A 19,565-nucleotide genomic window follows, 5' to 3' on the forward strand; every position below is an offset into this window, starting at 1 on the left:
GGTATCTTTCCTACGACGACACAGAGAAGGCCACTTGTGCGCTTGCTTGCGTGGGTGGGGGTGTTGACCTACACTTGGTGTGTAGGTGTACGGAACGCTTTCATGACCTCATATGAAGCGCGAAAACGAAAGCTGAATTATCCACAATTTCTGCTTCATGGTTCGCTTGCTAAGATAAGAACGCAAAAAGATAACTGAGACTGTTTTCCTGTATTTCACGACATATTCGACTGCTGATTCCTCTTGGTAAACAAAACTGAGCATTCAGCGTAATTATCTATGAGTTTTACCAGCTACGAGCCGATTTCTAAAATAAGCATTTAAAAGTTCAGGCAGCAGTTCGGCATAATCATGGAGATTTAGCGGAGAATTTGAGGTCATCATCAATTCGGATGGTTTGAATTGAAAGGAACAAGCATTCACCCGAAAAAGAATCCCTATTGGTAACTACAGAGCAAATGCTGAAAACGGAGAAAATGCGTAGGCTGCAAGGCCATAAAGTTCACCTTTTTACCCGATCCAAGTTTCAAGTTCTTAATGCTTTTAAGCTTCAGCTGGCAGCATGTGCACGTATACGTGCCTCAAGGAAGTTCATTCATTTCTTCACTGCGAGTACTTAAATGCACGTGATTGTGGTTGCGCTGACTGAGAGCTTGGTGCCGTTGGCAAAAAAAAAAAAAAACCCAACGTTCTTAGACACTGGGGCGCGTTCGTTGTTAAAATATAAAAGAGGCACTTCAGTTTGAAACCGCAAGTTAATTTTTTGCGCCGATTTGAAGCATTACCATTTTATTTCCTAGCGGTATTTTTTATTTCACTAAGTGGCGAATTTGTTGTGCGCACCATCTGGACAATACAGCGCTGGTACATTGCGATGGCAATCGCAAACGTTCGATGCGTCTGCATGCAGCTGAAATTTTAATATAACTTACACGGCATGCACTGAATAGGACTCTTGTTTTCGCTAGTCTTCAAGTGCTAAAGCCGCTATTTGACCAACCGCGAAGACAGCGCAACAAATTTACAAGCACTGTTGCTATTCTTCTCTTCAGTGAATATCGTTGCAGCAAAGATCGACACAGTGGAGTTTACGAGGACGACGAATTGTGGACATTGTGTTCAGCTTGTGCCCATCAAGGCTGCTGCATATGTGACGGCTTTCGTTTTATTTTACAGGATAAAAACCCCATAAAATAACTTGATAGGTTGCTCAAAAACAAACTAGTTTAATACGCATTGCAGAGAGTGCAGTGAATCTCAGGTTTAGCCTACGTGAGGCTCCTGAACATCAAACCGTTCTGCAGTGATAATGCAGTTTATTTTAAAATTATTTTCAATAGCCTCATAATTCGCACGTAAGAATCTACAATCCCGACAATTCCTGCTATATAAGCTTTTTTGTTACAAATGTTAACTTTGCTTGATATATTTGAATTGTTTTCTAAAACAAACGCTAACTGACACACTATATTTTGGATAGTTTGATGCTATTGAACTTGCAGAACTGTAAGAATGAAAGGAGCGATTCTGGTGATATTTGCTGCATTTTTGAGGAGTGTGTGAGCTTGCCGTCGGAGAGCATCGATAACTTAATTAACTAATACAAATGGGATGGAAATACATTTTATTCCAGAGTAAACGATGTTTAAAATGAAATTATTTTGAGTGAGGCCCTAAATTTCGGCTTAGGTACTAAAGAATATGAGCAGAGGTAGGTGTCTCCGAAAACGCTTGCTTTCCGGTTAAAGCCAGCATTCACGCTTTTTCCATATCTTCTAGGAAATTGGAGTCCACCGCCTGGCTTAGCCCATGCAGTGTAGTCGATGCGACACTGTGGTAGTTGCATTGTAAAAGCGGGAAGAAGGCCGCGTTCGAAGATATTTTAGTTGATACATGCACTTTTTAAATATCCATGCTGTATAATTACTAAAGATTGGGCATTCAGTGTTGTTCTTCGTGGCCAGCTGTTTATACCTTTTTCTCAGTTCCCTGAGTTTAACATTACAAACCTGAGCACCAGAAGACGATCGCCGCATTCCTCCTGCGCTAATTCTTTCACTGGATATGATCGCAGTGGAAAGGCCGGAATGTTGATAATTTTTGTCTGCCGTTGTTGCATTTTCCGTCTGCATGCCAACTCTTGCTTAAATCAAATCCGAACTCTTGCAGGTTTCCTTTCCATTTACAAGAACCCAGAAAAAGCAAGCACACCCAGCACTCCTCTCGGAAGCCTTTCCACTGAGGAAACTCAATCAAAGGCGCCCGTGTCCATCATTCCTATCGATGGCTCTTCTACTGACGCAGTTAAAACAACCACCAGGTGAGCAAGCAAAGCGCCTAACCGGGACGCCTCTTTTCTCTGTAATAAGGGACTAATTACTCATTGACGTCCACCCGAGCGCAGCCATACGGCCACAAAGGAAAGGAAAGCCTTGGGGGATTCCCCTAAAATATTTGGTCAACTCTTTTCTCTATGTGACGCTATCCATCTCTGACATATCCTTGACATATCCTTCTATGACATATCCATTACGTGCGGCTCCAATGGTCGCTTAATTGTATACCTGCGGCAGCTCTGGCAACGGAGAGGGCCACGGATATTGCTTTTCATGAGTGCTGTGGAAATTACTCCCTCTCAGCGTACACAAAACAATCTCATACATGTAATAAGCACAAAACAGTGAAATATAGAATAACTTCCCTCAATCTTGGTTCATCAGATATGGCGAAAGAACGATGACCACAACTGAGGCGACCATGACTACTTCCGCAACAACGACTACTTCGCCAACTTCGTCAACTTCCTCAACGTCGACTACTTCTTCGACTTGGTCAACTAGAAGGAAATCCGGTAAGATTGACAGCTAACTCGGCAAAACAGCGTATTCCACGCTGTTACTTGGATAGTGTTAAAAGAAACGAAGTACTTATAGACGGCGTTTCACCTAAGTTTAGGCACGGCTTGGAAAAAGTGGTACACCGTACTTAGGTAAATGCAAAAAGACAGTGCTTACCATCATGTAATGCAACTCCGAAGGGTTTTATTCCAACGTAGTTAGATAACTAGGTGATAACATGTACAAATGTTTTCAAATATTAAGGCGGAAGCCTTTACTGCCTCATCGTTGTAAGCAGGAGTTGTCGACAGAAATGTCACGCTTTTCAATCGGTCGAAATGGTCACGACGTCACAGTGCGCGAATTTCAAACGCGACCAATTGTACTTTGACTAGATATTCTAGGATTGCTTTGTGTTTGACGTTATCAAACGCTTTTGTTAAATCTAGAGCTAGGATTGCGCTGGTGCTCCTTTCTTGCTCCTGAGATAGGACTTCGTTTGCCAGTCTGAGCATCGTGTCCTGTGTTGATATATGTGGTCTAAAGCCAACCATAGTGTGTGGATATAAATTCTCTTTGTGCATGTGAGACTGGAGTCTGTCTAGTATGACGTGCTCTATCAGTTTTCCTATGCAAGATGTAAGCGAAATAGGTCTGAGGTTTTCGAGCGCGAGCTTGACACTCAGAAACCTAGACGACGCTTCCATCACAGCCCTCACGGACTTTGCGAACAAGTGTTGGAGGGAGGGAAAACTCCCAGCGGCTTGGAAACATGCCATCGTTAAATTCATCCCAAAACCGGTCAAAAAGCTCGCGCTCGAAAACCCCAGACCTATTTCGCTTACATCTTGCATAGGAAAACTGATAGAGCACGTGATTCTAGACAGACTCCAGTCTCACACGCACAAAGAGAATTTATATCCACACACTATGGTTGGCTTTAGACCACATTTATCAACACAGGACACGATGCTCAGACTGTCAAACGAAGTCCTATCTCAGGAGCAAGAAAGGAGCACCAGGGCAATCCTAGCTCTAGATTTAACAAAAGCGTTTGATAACGTCAAACACAAAGCAATCCTAGAATCTCTTTCACCGTTGAATGTGGGCGAAAGAGCGTTTAACTACATTAAGGACTTTCTGTCCGATAGAACAGCTAAAATTCAAATTGGCGCCATCAAATCCGACGCCTTCAGTTTAGGAGACAGAGGAACGGCGCAAGGATCGGTCCTCTCCCCGTTCTTATTCAATATAACCCTCATCAAAATGGCACACGCACTCGCAAAAATCCCAGACCTAGAACACTCTCTGTACGCGGACGATATCACCCTTTGGACCACCAAGGGTAGTATCGCCACGGTACAAGATACACTACAACAAGCGACAGATGTAGTAATAGAGGAGGCACAAGCCGCGGGACTCGCGTGTTCCCCCCAAAAATCTGAAGTCTTCATCCTACACCCAAAGCGTCAAAGGAAGAATAAAGCGCCTGAGATTAAAATCTACGCGGAAGGGGCAGCCATCCCAGAAGTGGTAACACTAAGAATCTTAGGAATGCTGATACAGTCAAACAAAAAAAAACGACACGTTAATTAAGAAACTGAGAAACACTGTCAATCAAATGTCCTTCCTCATCAGACACATCGCGAATAGGCGAGGAGGAGTTAAAGAAGCCGAGACCAGGAGACTAATACAAGCCTTCGTTCTTAGCAGAGTCAACTACACTACACCATACGTCACCCTCACAGTGCGAGAAAGAGACGACCTGGATTCTCTAATTAGACAGTCGTACAAAATTGCGCTTAACCTCTCGTCATACTCCAAATGAAAAACTATTGCAGTTAGGAATTCGTAACACCTTAGCGGAAATGATAGAAGCACACCTCACCGGACAATATGAAAGACTATCAGGCACTGAAACGGGACGTTTCATCCTAAATAAAGCAGGAATACAATATGAAGGAATCCGTACACGCACCTTGACAATCCCAAGACACGTGCACAAACACTTAACAGTCCCTCCTCTGCCCTAAAACATGCATCCACACTACAATACGGACAGAAGAAAGGCTAGGGCACAAAATATTCACGAAAGATTTCCAGTTCCGAAAGACACGGCGCACGTGGACGTGGCAGAACATGCGGACAGAGACGCCTTTTCTCTGGCAGTTGTCGATCATCGAGGTTCTCCCTTTGCATCGGCGACAATAGATAAAACAAAATTTCCGGAGGAGGCCGAAGAAGCTGCCATAGCTTTAGCCATTACCTCCACCACTGCCAAATACATCATAAGTGACTCCAAAACAGCAATTCGAAATTTTGCAAAAGGAAGGGCCCACTCAGCAGCCATCAAAATCTTACAAAAAACCTCCAATACCCGCCAAATTACATTGATCTGCTTCCCCACCCATTCGGACCATCCTGCAAACGAGGCGGCGCACCAATTTGCCCGAGGATTCGTGGTTAACCGGCAGGTGTGCTACCCCGAGCTCAGGTCGGCCAAGGAGCGAATGACAACCTAGAAAGAAATTACTACCCTCTTCAAGAAAGAAATACAGATCTTCCCAGAACCACATAAATCCCTGAGTAAAACACAAGTCAGTTGGCGGCAGCTCCAGACACATTCTTTAATCCGTACATGTACTCCATATGGTTCCCGGAGCAGTACAGCCCCGTCTGTTCTCTCTGTGGGCACCAAAAGGCAGACACACCGCACATCCTATACTCATGTACTCAAGACAAGCCGTCGCACAGTCTGCAGCTCTCTACCCAATCTCAGTGGGAGGCCGCGCTGCTCAGCTCGTACCCGGAGGTTCAACTTCGAGTCACAGAGCGATACGAAGAGGTCGCCGAACGACATCGTCGGTCGGCCACCTGGCGTCCTTCCTAGAAGAGGAGCCCATCGCGGGGAGGGGAACATCACCCCAATCCGCGCCTAAGACCTCTTCTTTAATAAAGTTTACCTCCTCCTCCTAGTAACCATGCAACCAATTAAAGGGATGGTATTGTGATGCTCCCAGTAAGTGGGACTGAGTTCAGTTAATTACTAAATTAACCAATCAGGCTAATTAACTTTTGTAGTCAGACCAGATAAATAAATAAAACCAAGTGCAAAATTGGTCTAGTCGGGAATCGAACCAGGGCCTCCGGAGAGCGAGACGAGCACGCTAACCACTCCGCCATGTCTGCTCGATGATTTGGAATGAACAAAGGCGCGTCTAGTGAATACGGTGTCTTCGTTCATTCCCATCTTCCTCCCTTACCATTAAAGTAAATCATACATTTACACCGGGTTATTTTAAAAGAAACAAACTCCGCCAACCTGCTCTAAACCAAGTACCTAAGGTTTCAGTCTACTTTGTAGTATTGTGCGCGCACCACACTTTGCATGAGTATTCGCGTCCTGAACAAAGGAAACACACTGCGCATAGTCTAGAAGCAAATTGGCATTCATTGAATATTCTTCCGCTGAACTCAGCCAAAGACTGCAGTGCTCATCGCTGCATAAGTATGTTATACTCTTAGTGTAACCTAAACGAACAGGAGCTTTTCGATCATGCGCCTTTGTCTCTTCCTGTACGCAAGGCTTTTAGCATAGAAGGAGCAGCTGGCTAGTTGGCGGCTTGCTGCCCTCATATCGATGTGGCCGCAGTGTGTTTAGAGGCCATCTTAATTACCACACTTTGGAGTATGTTTCAGCAGTACTATTGGTCCCATAACGAAGCAAATGGTAGCCAGTGGTGAGGCCCTGTTGCCGGCTGCTAACTGTGCGCTGTGAGGCGCCTCACCACTCGTTGCACATCGCAGACAGGCAGTGGCTGCTCCGCTCGCCAACCACCCAATCGCCGGGCCGCTTCCCAAAGACGCTTACAAGCCATGAGTATACGTGAGTGACCTGCCAAGGAACCAAATAGACTCGAAATGGAAATGCAAATTGGTCAGCTTATAGAATACGGCCCCTGGTTACAGAACTACGGTGCAATGGGTAAGACGCTTCTCTATAATGATTCATTTTCCCGCCCGTTCTTTTTGTCCATAGACCCCATTAAGATGCTGAACAAGCCGCTGACAAACCACTCCATGATCTGCACCGTAGACTGCGAAACTGATATTGATGTGCTCCCCGACGGCGTGTGCGATTTCATCCTGTACGACTCCCTCTACAAGTGCCGAGCGGATGTGGGACTGCTGTCGCTTGGGGAGAGCCTTGAGGACTTCGTAAGACTGGCGGCAGCAAGCAAGTTAACGGAGTGCGGCTGTTCCATCGACATCCAGTGAGTCGACTGTGCGTTTTGGCTCGTTTCTTCAAGTTTCTTGTAGGAGGGGGTTACACCCAAAACAAAGACGAAGTGCTGTGCATTTCTAGTCAGAAGTCTGTGCTATTCTGAAGAGTTTTTCAATGCAACAACTTGTTTATGTCTAGGCTTTCCTTCCGCTAGTTGGCACGCGATGTGATCAGTTGCTGAATTGGTGGGACTATCTGACGAGCATAAATTGTGAGCACAAGTAAATACTTGAAATGCAACACGTCGAAATTTATTACATGTGCGTGCCGTAGCTTATGGGTGATTTGGCACTTAGACCTCATGAGCCAAGAACACGTGACAGAGCTGATGCACGTGACGCTAGCTTGAAAGGCATTGAGGCACCTCCCATGAATGCTTAGAGCGCCGGGTACTTAAATATGGAAGAAATACACAGTGTATCTTATAATCACCCTGACAACGCTCAATGCATGAAAAAGGCCTATTCCATGTTTCTCCTAATGACCCGGTGCTGTGCGCCCTGCGGTCATCTTGTCCCAGCAAAGTTCCATGTAAAGTTCCCTTGTAAATTTCCTGATCTCATAACTTTTTGCTGTATGCTGTTGTACTTGCCTTCTCTTGCAATCTCTTCCGTTACCCTTGCAGACCAGCGGTTATCATTTCTCCGCAATACATGCCCTCTCGATGGTCATTTCTTCTAAATTTCGACTAGCATGTCATTAACTCGCGTTTGTTCCCTGAGACAATCTGCACAGTTCCGGCCTCTTTACGTTACACCTCTCGTTATTCTTTCTATAGCTCTCTACGCTACACTGCATATGTTAAACATCTGTCGCTAGTGTGCACGCTTCAGCGTCATAGGCTAGTACCGATTGCATTGTCATGTAACACACGTGGCTGGCAGCGGCGCAGGACGGAGCGCTCGCTCTATGCCGGTCACCATTAAAATTATCTGATTGCCACCGGTGATCACGTGTTACACGTCTGCTGCCCGTCGGGTTAGAAATACACCAAGTTTGGTTATAACTTTTTTTTGGAGGTACCAGTACACTGTCATTCATGATCTGAGAGTAACTGCGAAACATCGGATACTGATAGTACTATCGGCTAATATTGATTGTTACGCGGTCCTTGGGCACTGAGGCTTTCATGACTGGCCACAGTACTCGCTAACTGCAGCCTTTAACATGCGCGTAATTTAGGAACTAGCACATTGTAACAGTACATAGTCCGGTTAGTAAGGCTGCTGTTTTGGCTTGCTGCAGCCCATAGCGATAGGGAAAGGTTCGTCCATGCTCTGGAGAATTTCTGAAATATGTCGCCTAAGCAGCTTCCTCTGGCTGTTTCACAAGTATTCAGCTTGTCTTTCCCTCATTGCACATTGATAAAATGGCAGCCCATGATTACAGTTCTTAGAGTGTTTGCAAACGTTTGAAAACATTGCGTGGTGTCGTGATAAGGACCGAGTCCACTTATCTTACATGTTAATACACGCGAACTGCACCTATATATAGTGACTAAAATTGAAGAGGGCTCTTACGCGCCGCCTTCACCGTATGACGCGAAAGCTTCAGTGAGTTAATTGTGATACATGCGGAATTGTTCATTCTCAACTTTACAACTTTGTCTTTCGGTCCCTCATAGCCCTATTTGCGCAATGGTGCAGGGTTTAGGATTGCGCCACTGCCCGCGATGACAGGTGCTGCCACCGGTGAGCTTTGTGCGACCCGAGCTGCTTTTCTCGAGAAAGTTCCCGTGATTAACCATTAATTTAACTGTTACGTGCCAGGGTGGTTAGTTGGCTCACAATCCGGTGAGCAGGTTCTGATGACGTCACAATATCACTTTCCCTAGGTAGGTCACCTAGATTGCTTCTCCTGGGGTGACTACCTCTGGTCCACCGTATTTGTCGTTAACGATTTCGACGACGATGACGCTGACAACGACGCCGACGAGGCCGACGACACAAGATTTTCTGGACAACGGAAGCCGTAACGCTAGCGTGTAAAACTGAGTATTCCGCCTATTATTGATCACGCATCATTACTTTTGAAACTTGCTTACAGATCGAAAAGCTCTGTATTGCACTTCTTACTTAACCAGCAAGCTGAAGACTACACGTAATGCTATTTATGCAACTTTTTGCGTACAGGGCAGTCACAAAGTTCATCGAAGACCTCAGGAGCCAGCATTCAAAACACTGGATAACAGAAGAGCTGTTCAACAAGAAAGTGTACCACTGGGGTGTCACAAATGCCCACAAAGTGTTCCTGGACTCCTATCATGGCTTGCTTAGGAACGCTCTGGAAGCTCTCAAGGTTCGTTCATTTTTGCCTTTTTAAGTGTTACATTAACAGTACATGAAAGTGGCAACTGTGCCTGTTCTTCATCTTATGGATTTGTAGAATTTCCACTGGTCGAATCCTTTTATCGTGCTGAAGCTTTTAGGAAAATGGAGCTATTTGAGATCAGGGAAATTGAGCAAGGTTATAACTTAATATTGCACTGCTCTTTATTTTGGAATACCCAACAACAATGTGTTTTTAGCTCTTCGGTATTTACTAATAAAGCGCGATGACCGAGAAACTTTCCTTTTCTTTTCGGAATGCAGCGCACGCTGTACAGAGATGGGGAATGTGAACTTCACATCTAATCTAGTATTATTATTCTTTTATTCTATAGTGACTAGCACGGCTGCTATATATAGAATCAGCCAACCTCCACAGCGTGCGCCAGAAAGAGGACACGACCTGAAGAAAACAATCGCTATCTTCATCGTCAGCTTGACTATACCAACTGCAGGACAGAGGCCCTTCGACATCTCTCCAATTAATCCTGCCCCCCCCCCCCCCCCTCCACCCCGCTCCTACAAGCCGCGGCCACCTTACCTCCGCAAACTTCTCAATCTCATTGGCCCACCCAACCTTCTGTCGCACGCTGTTACAATCGGCTTCTCTTCGATTCCAGGCTGTTACCCTTAACGGGAATCTAGTATCATGCCTTCAGATTTCATGCCGTGCCGATGCCCAGTTCGTATTCTTGATTTCGACTAGGGGGCCATCAAACGCGGTGGTTGTTTAATGACCCCCTCTACTGTCTTCATGTAAAGACCTTGCCATTTAGTTCGAACTCCATTTGTTAGCCTCCACGTTTAGGCCCCATAAGGGAGTACCTGTATAATACAGCAAATATATGCTTTCCTCTTGCGCGATAATGGTAAGCTGTCATTCATGACCTTTGAGTACGTGCCAAATGCGCTCCATCCCATTCTTATTGTTCTTGCAATTGCATTCCCGTGGCCCGCATCTGCAGTCAGTAGCTGCCCTGTGTGCACATCCCCTACCACTTCCAGCGTCTCGCTACCAATCGTGAACTGCGGCTCCCTTGTTCAAGAGTCTAGCAAGAAAACAGCACTTTACAATTACTAGCGAGGTGCTGGAAGTTATGAGGGAATACGTCTAATTAGGACAGGTAGTGACAGCTGACCCGGATAATGATAGGGAAATAACTAGCAGAATAAAAATGGGATGAGGTGCATATAGGAGGTTTTTCTCAGATTATGAATGGCAAGTTAGCAAAATCCCTCAAGAGGAAAATATACGACACTTGTATATTACCGGTATTTAAGTATGGAGCAGACACCTGGAAGTTAACGAATAGGGTTCAGCTTAAGTTGAGACACCTCGGTGAGCTATGGAGAGAAAAATGATAGGTGAGACGTTAAGAGACCGGGAGCGGGTGTAGTGGGTCCTGGAACAAACGTGGGTTCATGACATTCTAGTCGAAATAAGGAGGAAGAAATAGGCATTGACTGTTCACGTAAAGCGAAGGCGAGGTAACTGCTGGTTTTTAAGAGTAACGGAGTGGAATCCAAGAGACGGCAAACGTGGCCAGGGGCGGCAAAATGTTCAATGGGCGGATGAGAATAAGAAGTTTGCGGGAACACGGTAGCCGCAGCTGGCAAAGGACAGGGATAATTGGAGGGACATGGGAGAGGCCTTTGCTTTGCAGGGGGCGTAGCCAGACTGACGATGATATTAATTTTTAAATGTACAGTTCTGCTTTGTCTCTGTAAGTCACTGCTTATGCTTTTCAAATCATCCCCTGAATGACTCAGCGAGGCAATACCATCCCCCAAGCGCAGATTGCTAATGTACCTCATTAGAAGCTTTCACCAAGTGTTCGCAGTCCAGGTCTCTGTAGACGTGCCGTAAGCAGGCAGTTACTAGCTTTGGAGAGATCATGCATCCCTGCCTGGCACCCTTCTTTATTGGGATTTTATTGCTATTTTTATGGAGCACTATGGTGGGTGTAGATCGGCGTATTATATACCCTGATTCCTTAATGCCGGCATGACTGCCGCTGTTACAACTTTTCCAATTGTGTTCTCTTCATCTATTCAAGCTATATATAAGGGTGTGTTATGTTTTTCGCAATTTTCTAACGCCTAAATGATGGCGAGAAGATGGTCTATTGTCGACTAGTTTTTACAACAGCCAGATTGGTCATTTGGTTGTCCTGATTCTATTAGCGATTAAATTTATAAATCCCTTGAAGGTAACGGTCAGTAAGGTGATTGGTGTGCATATTTTCCAGTCCATGGCGTCCCGTATGCCTGTACTAAGACGATGCCAGCGTTCTTGCAAGGTTCTGGTGCGCTCGACGTCATAATGCATTACGTATACAGGGTGGCTAGTTTTGCTAGCACGATGCACCCATTGTCGTTCAACAGGTCGGCTGTTAACCAATTCTCGTCGGCTGTTTTCCCCTTTTCCATTGCTACTCAGGCTTTCTTTACTTTCTGTGTCGTTGCTTACGGTTTGTCCATCTGACATACACTATTCCTGGTCTTCTTACAGTCTTGGCGCGGTATGAAATAGTGCAGAACTATACAGCTAATAATAACAACATTATGCTTATTGATAATAACATTGCCCTCTTTGTCTCCTAGTGCATACACCAGATTTTCGTTTAGGTCTACCTTCCTCTTCACCGCTTGCTGGCTACATCCGTTCATTACAGCTTCCTCGATCTCTCCCTATTGTGCATCATTTTGTTGGTAACATGGCGCTTATTGATTAACTTTGATAGAGTTCTCAGTTCTGTTTCCTCAGCGGGGTTTGAGCCTTTCATACTTTGGCCTTTTTAAACCAGGTTTTTCGTTTCATTACACAGCTCCCCGGTATCTTGTCTAAGCACTCTACCGCCTACTTCTACTGTGCCCTCCGCAATGATAGCTGTGAGACTAACGCTCATTGCTTGAACATGGTTAATGCCGAATATCTGTCCTGCAACAAGACCGTGAATTAATATACTGTCCCTCTTACCGCCAACTCGCTGATGCGCTTCTGCTTGACTAGTTCGGTTCTCTCTTCAAGTATTAGCTAATTCGAGTTCTTGCCCTCCAAAGATCACTACCCTGCACCCATTTGAAGACCTCCTTATTCTGCACAATGCCTGCGTGGGCGCACAGTGCGTTGTCTATTTCATAGTTGGTGTCTCCATTTCGGCTCTTCTGCGTACACTTCCTGTTGTCTCGCTTGCTGCAGAAAGCATTTCCTATCCGTAAAACATTTCGCTCTGCGATCTCTACAAATACGTCTAAACCTGCTATTCCTAAAGCCCATGGCTTAGTAGCCCGCTGACTGGTCTCCAGCCTGCGTCTTGGCTGATTGGCCTTAATGTCTCCCGTCACAAGAGTGTACTTTCTTTTCGACATTCTAACGGAAGCTTTCGGCGGTATCTTCATCATGGCTTGAAGTAGGCCTCTAATCATGTACCACCTTCAGTTTGTACGTCGTATAAGCTTAATTACGCGAACTGCCACCCTCTCGTTAACGTTGTACAATTCCTCGTTGTTGCCAGCTATACCGTTATTAATGAGTAATCCCACACCTAGTTGTCGTCTCTCCACTAATCGACGCTAGCAGTGAGCGTACCCGCCATTTGACGCTGTATACGCGTCATCTCGCCTTATAACTTGACTGATTCCTTTGACATCCGATTCAATATCCGCTGGTACCTCGTAGAAACCTCACTGGAGAAAGTTCTAGCACAGAATGTTGCCACACATTCAGTTTCAGATGGCTAGCTGCCCGCAGCCAGATTCTTATGGGAGGTCAGGTGTTTCGGCCACTGGGTATCATTCATGGGCTGAGCGTTGGCTCCCACCGGAGCGCACCTGCCATGGCGCGGTGCCGTAGCCTCTTTACATTCTTTCTTGAAGTCGTGGCCGCCGACGGACCGGTATGGCGTGGCTGTGTGTGGAATTCCTGATGCGATTACAAACTTACGAAGGAGCAGCGTATTGTTCATTTCAGTTCTCTTCGTCTTGCTTTGTCACGCTTCGACAATAGTCGAAGCTGAGTGTTCGGTGTTGTGTGTCTTGAATGAGGCGAATATGAAAGAGTGACAAAACGAGAAGTGTACTGGAGTGAAATGAAATCACTCGATTCAACACGTGCCCTGAGAATTCCTCTACAATCTGCCTGAGTTGGCGTTTATAGTACAGGTGTCATGTCTCATTGCCCCCGATTCAAGGAAAATGGAACGACAACAGGCCTTGCGGCAAGAACAATGCAAGCCTTGAATGGAAGTTTCAGCTTATGTAGTTGGGTTTCTCAGCCGGGAAAGAGTGCTCCACACTTAACAATATATAATGAAACTTTCTTTGCTTTCTTTCCTTGACCTTAGTTGTGATTTCGTGCAGTCCTCCAATTAGGCCTTTTGTAGTCCTGTGCTTAAGATCGCACATAATTTTTCCTTCAGTATCTAGTGCCGGTGCTGGCTCTTCTTCAGTCTGCTATATACCGAAATGCATCTCTATGAACTATCGTGAGCCGCATGCTCCAACTCCGATGCAAACCTTCTCGCTTTGTAAAAACACAGTTCTCACTTGGAGCTAGGTTCTTTATTCTAAAGACGAAGTCAGAGACAAGATTAGCGCCTCTCTGGCTCAGGCACCGAATTCTTCGAAAATCAAACATTACTTAAAAGAATTACAGAGCGACATCACGGGGAGGCATTACCGTCCGTTGTGCAGGTAATTCGAGCGAGCCAAAAGGGTTGAAATCGGACTTGTGAAGAGTTCCTGGAGGGTAGCGGCTGTTATGCGCGGCTGTGCTCATAAAATATACTTATCAGCTTTCCTCGTCACAGAAACCGGTGACAATGCTCTTTTTTCACAGAGAGCTTTAGTTCTGTGTGTCCAGCCCCATCTTAGATCCGCCCCTGAAGAAATTTCGATTGCTGTGTGGCATTCCTGTATCGCAGATTGCAGTATTGTTTACTTTTGCTACATTGCATGCCAGAGTTTCCGTCAGCAAATTTTATGCTTCATTCTACAAGTAGCATAAGCACGCAGACTGTCTCATAGTCTGTCTCTTTGCCGGCGGGAATTCACATGAGGATGATAACCGTGCCACAGCCCATAACGCAGTTTGTGAGTGCGACCACATCAAACTCCTCTTGGAAAAACTTCATTTTCATCACAAAGTGCCTTAATGCAGATACTTGACAGTGCTCGTTGCTGAGTAATTAGAGACGACATCGCCAGATGCGAATGAGTGAATACAGCGGTTTTCGGTCCAGAACATTTCGCCGTCGAAACAGCACTCACCGCTGAGGCAGCACTACTATCGCTTTAACAACACTGCTTAAAATCAGCAGTGAAAATTATTCAATATGCGCTATTCGCACTAAATTACGCTAATCTTTGAGTGTGCCCAGTGTGCGAAATTGATCTGCTGAAAAGATCTTAAGCAGATAACCATGCATGGCTCTTTCTGCAAACTTGGAGAGGGGCAGCATTGAATATGAAATGAAGTTCATGCTTTAGTGGCGGTCCTTGAATTGTCCCTTTAGAGCGTCTTGAAAATTCAAGTTGCGGTTCGTGTTCTGAAAAGCTCCTTTGCCTAAATGGGAGTGAGAAGGGGCTCTGGGACATATTTGACAAAAGTGTGTTTTCCGAGAAGCGAACGTTTTTCAAATGCGCTATGTTAATAACATATGCAGGTGCTCATACTTGAGGCCACGTTAGCTTTTTTTAGCAAAACGCGTTCACCGCTAGAATTCTTTCTTTGTTGAACTATTTAACGGAAAGATGTCTCTCTTTGGCAGGAAGCAGCAGCATTCTCACAGACACAGCTTGAGCAGCGCAAGATTGCATCCTACACATTTCTTGGCTGTTACGGCGACTGCCAGATGATCGCCGAAAGTATTAAGTAAGTGACCGTTTCTGCAAAGTCTGGTAGGAAGGAACCCAGAGTTGACATTTTATCGCACGAACGTAGGTAACTACTTGCTGTAGAAGCGCTGTCACTCCAACTAACCTCACGCATTAAGGAAAATTATCAACCGAGCCCTGTGCGAAACTATAAACTGCGAACAGGTCATATTAAGGCGAAAGCCTTTAATGCCTCATACTGTCGTTAGCAGACGCGTCGGCAGCCGTGTCGACAGACGCGTCGGCAGGAGTGTCGACAGACGCGTCGGCAGGAGTGTCGACAGACGTGTCGGCAGAAGTGTCGACAGACGCGTCGGCAGGAGTGTCGACAAACGCGTCGGCAGCCGTGTCGACAGACGCGACAGATTCGTCCGCCTTTCGACGTCACTGCTTAAAAGGCTCAAGGTTGCAGCATGAATAAAGGCGCATCTAGTGGATGCATGGGCTTCATAAATGAAATAAAAGGAGTAAAGTCAGGAAAAGGAAAATAAAAAATAAAAATAAGAAAATAAACAAAAATAAAAACAAAATAAAAATAAGATGTGGAAATAAAAATAAAAACAATAAAGTTAAGAAAAGGAGCAAAAATAAAACAGTAAAATAAAAACAATCAGTGGCCAGGAAACGCTTTCGCCTTGCAGCACTTTAGAGAGCCAAAGTGCCCCCTCAGTTTTTTTTCTGTACGCTGTGTAAGAGTTCTTATGGGTCATAGGGGTAAACGGACAAACTGAATTCAAAAGTGCCTTTGCAACCATAGCATTTAGATCACGGCACTGTTTCTTTACTGACAGTTCGTCACGAGTAAGTCAGGGCTTATAACGTCAAAGCGCCTGACCTCTAGTAGTTACTGTACAGGCTCGCTACCAGGGCCAGAATTTTGTGCTTGCTTTCCCTGCACCGCTTTCAGCAGCGTGACTCGTAAACATTCTTGCAACGTAGAACATGCGACCCCCCTTCCATCCACACTATATGGCGCTTGACCACTGCCGTAAGTCCATTAGTTTAAATAAACATCATCGTCACCTTCGGCAGGCTGCGTTCGTTACGCGCGTACAAAACGCCCACTAAGGAAAAATTTCCTTTTATCGTAAAAGATCGCGCTCGTGACTTCCACCCTTTACATTAGATAGTCGCCTGTCCATGCAGCTGGGGCTTCAGCGATAGCTCTTTAATACGGGTTTTCGTACAGCCTGATTACGACTAAGGTACCCTTATACCCACGAGCACAAAAGTTTTCTCAGAATAAGGCCAGCTCTACACGCAAAAGAAGCGCGGCTTAATGGAGCCACCGTTTAACAGCAGCACCAAAAGTTCCTCCTATGAGCTATTTTGGCGCCTTTCTCCCATAATTTGAATGCTTTCGGTAGCAACTCGACGTGCGTACGTGCAGCTCTGGCTCCTGTAAGCAGCCTATACACTAACTGCAGTGATCTTCGCTGCCTCGCCGCGTCGTGTGCTACACGAAACCGCTTATTGTCCCAGGCGAGATATAAAATTGTGGAATCATCAAGGCTATGGTAATAAATGTATTTCGTATCCATTTTCTGACATTCTATGGGCTATCTGATGATAACTAATCGTAATCGATTAGTTCCGGAAAATGTTTATATTCCCACACTCTAACTATTTTGGTCCTTCATCTTTCTTCTTTCAGCTTCACCTTAATAGCTTAATACTTCCGCTCCATTTTCTGACCCCACCTAGTTAAAATTGTATTGAATGGAAGCTACACAACGCGCTGTAGATGTCTAAGGGCTGGCCCTGTAAATTCTTGGCAATTAGAGCATGAAGCAGAACTCACCTGTATGCGTCAGACGCCATGCGAGATGGGGCGAGGCCCACAAGAAACGCAGTAAGGAACGGCAGCAATTGTGTGATTTCCTTCATATTGTAACGTACTTGTTGACGAAGGGGGCTTTAATAACAAGTGCGAAGACAGACAAGGCCACGCAAGCTGGGGCAGCAAAGACAACAGATTCCACACGGCGCGAGCCCTACTTCGTCGTCGTCAGCAGCTATGGGCCACCTGGCAATGCTAGGTGGCATTATTCCCCCCTTATGAAAAAGAAGAGCGCTGTCGAGTAACAAAAAATAAACAAAAAAAACGAGCAAAGTTCCGCAACTGAAGCGTTCCAAGACATCAACACGTCTGCGTCACCGAGTATAGTACGGTTTAAGCCGTACAACGTGCACAATGTCAGAGCTGGGCTGTCGGCGTCGGGGTTGCGCAACACCGTCCGGAACCACTTCATAGTTTACGTCACTCACACGCCGGATCACTCTGTAAGGGCCAAAATAGCGGCAGAGCAGTGTCTCGCACAAGCCTTGGCGACGGACAGGAGTCCATACCCAGACTTGGTCACCAGGTTTGTAGTCAACCTGTCGGTTGCGAAGGTTGTAACGGCGCGCATCGGTGCTCTGCTGTTGCCCGATGGGCACGCGGGCCAGCTGACGGGCTTCTTCAGCACGTTGGGCAAATTGTTGAGCGTCTGGGTCGAGTTGGTCATCCTCTGGGCACGGGAGCATGGCATCAAGCATGCTCTGAACTTCACGTCCGTACACGAGGCGGAACGGTGTAAGCGCGTAGTTTCCTGCAGGGCGGTGTTATAGGCGAAGGTGACATACGGCAGGACCTCATCCCAAGTTTTGTGTTGGACATCTACGTACATGGACAGCATGTCCGAAAGGTTCCTGTTCAATCTTTCGGTCAAGCCATTGCTCTGTGGATAGTAGGCCGTGGTCTTGCGGTGCGTTGTGCAGCTTAATATCAAAGTATCAAATTCCTTCACATACAGGACCGTGTTCGTGCCGGACGCCATCGTCATCCTCGGCCACATCTCCTTCCACCCATACTCGGTTAGGAAATATATCACGGACTTCAGGTGCCTCATGTTGCCGCCGAATATATACAGGATACCGGAATATGTGCGGGACCTTGTGACATACGCACACACATATGTAAGTGTGCCGCATACTTATAAACTTCCTTTGTTTCCAGAACGCACGTGCCTGTGTTAAAAGCTATAAGGTCGTTTTCATTTTTTTAGCTTCAAGTGTGATTTCAGCTTGTTGCATTAAGAGCATGAGTAAAGATGGTCAAATAGTATAGAAATAACCAAATACATGGAATTTAGGTTGTCCACACAACTGCTGCCGATGTTTCAGCAATGTTAAAATATTGCATTTAAAAAGAGGATCTTCTAGCATCATGCTACTTGCTTAATGGAATTGGGCTCTGTGAACTATTCTTGGATTTTATTTATAGCGTTGGCATTTGTTTCGTAAATACACCACGCACATATTATGACCTCTTTCATGGTTTTCACGCGGTGGCGCCTTAGTCGGAACTTCGTTTGCCTGATCAGATTTGGTGAGACAAGATCATTTTTTGGAAACGCCGAATGGGACTTTCTAAATTGGTGAGAACATTACGTGAAAGACTAAAAAAAGCATTTTTGTTCCTGACATTCTTTCTTGTGTTATGTGGAGCCAGCAAATAGGCATCAATTTATTGGTACGTTTACCTCCAGCATTGCTCGGCTTAACAGTTTCTTTCCAAAAAACCTTCAGTAGGAAGAAAGCTGAAGAACTTTTGGACACATACAGCTGGGCTTGAAATGATGACCGCCTTTCATGAAAATGAAATGCTCGGTTAATTAAGTCAAATTTATGTGCCCTTCTTCTGTACACGCCTGCACGCATGCACATTATGCACGCACTGCTGTTGAGTAAAGATATGTGAAACATGATCCTCTGATAGCCCTGTCATCCTTCCACACCCGGTTTCTCTTGAAGCCATCATATCATGTTCCAATTGCTGTTTATTCAGATTTATGACGAAATACCTTGATATTCCAGGGATGGTTTTAATTATATCAGGCCACAGCAGTTGCAGTCGTGTAGAATGCGCGGCATACTATTGCGTCTTGATCCTCAGAGGGAATAAGATCAAGCACCATAATTGTATCATTTAGTACTAATAATTAAAACCTTGCATATGCAGTCAAACTGTGAAGTGAGAAGCAGGTTTGTTCTTGCTACGTTTTAGAGTAATAATACACACATTTGCAGTAACCCGCTTTTGACCCGTCATGCTCATTATATGTAATTAGTGTGTACCTTTTTATAGGGCAGATAATGCATTGCCCAAATGTTAACACATATTGAGGGGGCAGGGGGGTGGGAGCTGTGGGCTTTAAGTCCCAAAGCGATGAGGCTATGAGGGACGTCTTTGTGGAT

General features: G+C 45.4%; 1 protein-coding gene across 1 annotated transcript in view; it reads left to right on the plus strand.

The window, feature by feature from the left end:
- Positions 1-2,757: 2,757 nt before the first annotated feature.
- Positions 2,758-19,565, plus strand: part of LOC149347140 (uncharacterized) — a 39,021-nt gene continuing 22,213 nt past the window's right edge. Inside the window, exons 1-5 of the mRNA XM_089541501.1 lie at positions 2,758-2,851; positions 6,877-7,111; positions 9,255-9,420; positions 15,221-15,324; positions 18,122-18,284. Coding sequence (XP_089397627.1) covers positions 2,758-2,851; positions 6,877-7,111; positions 9,255-9,420; positions 15,221-15,324; positions 18,122-18,284 — 762 coding nt within the window. The remainder of the gene's footprint in view (positions 2,852-6,876; positions 7,112-9,254; positions 9,421-15,220; positions 15,325-18,121; positions 18,285-19,565) is intronic.

Source organism: Amblyomma mixtum, chromosome 4 (genome assembly GCF_055824585.1).
Source record: "Amblyomma mixtum isolate Tamu chromosome 4, ASM5582458v1, whole genome shotgun sequence".
Classification (NCBI taxonomy): Eukaryota; Metazoa; Arthropoda; class Arachnida; order Ixodida; family Ixodidae; genus Amblyomma; species Amblyomma mixtum.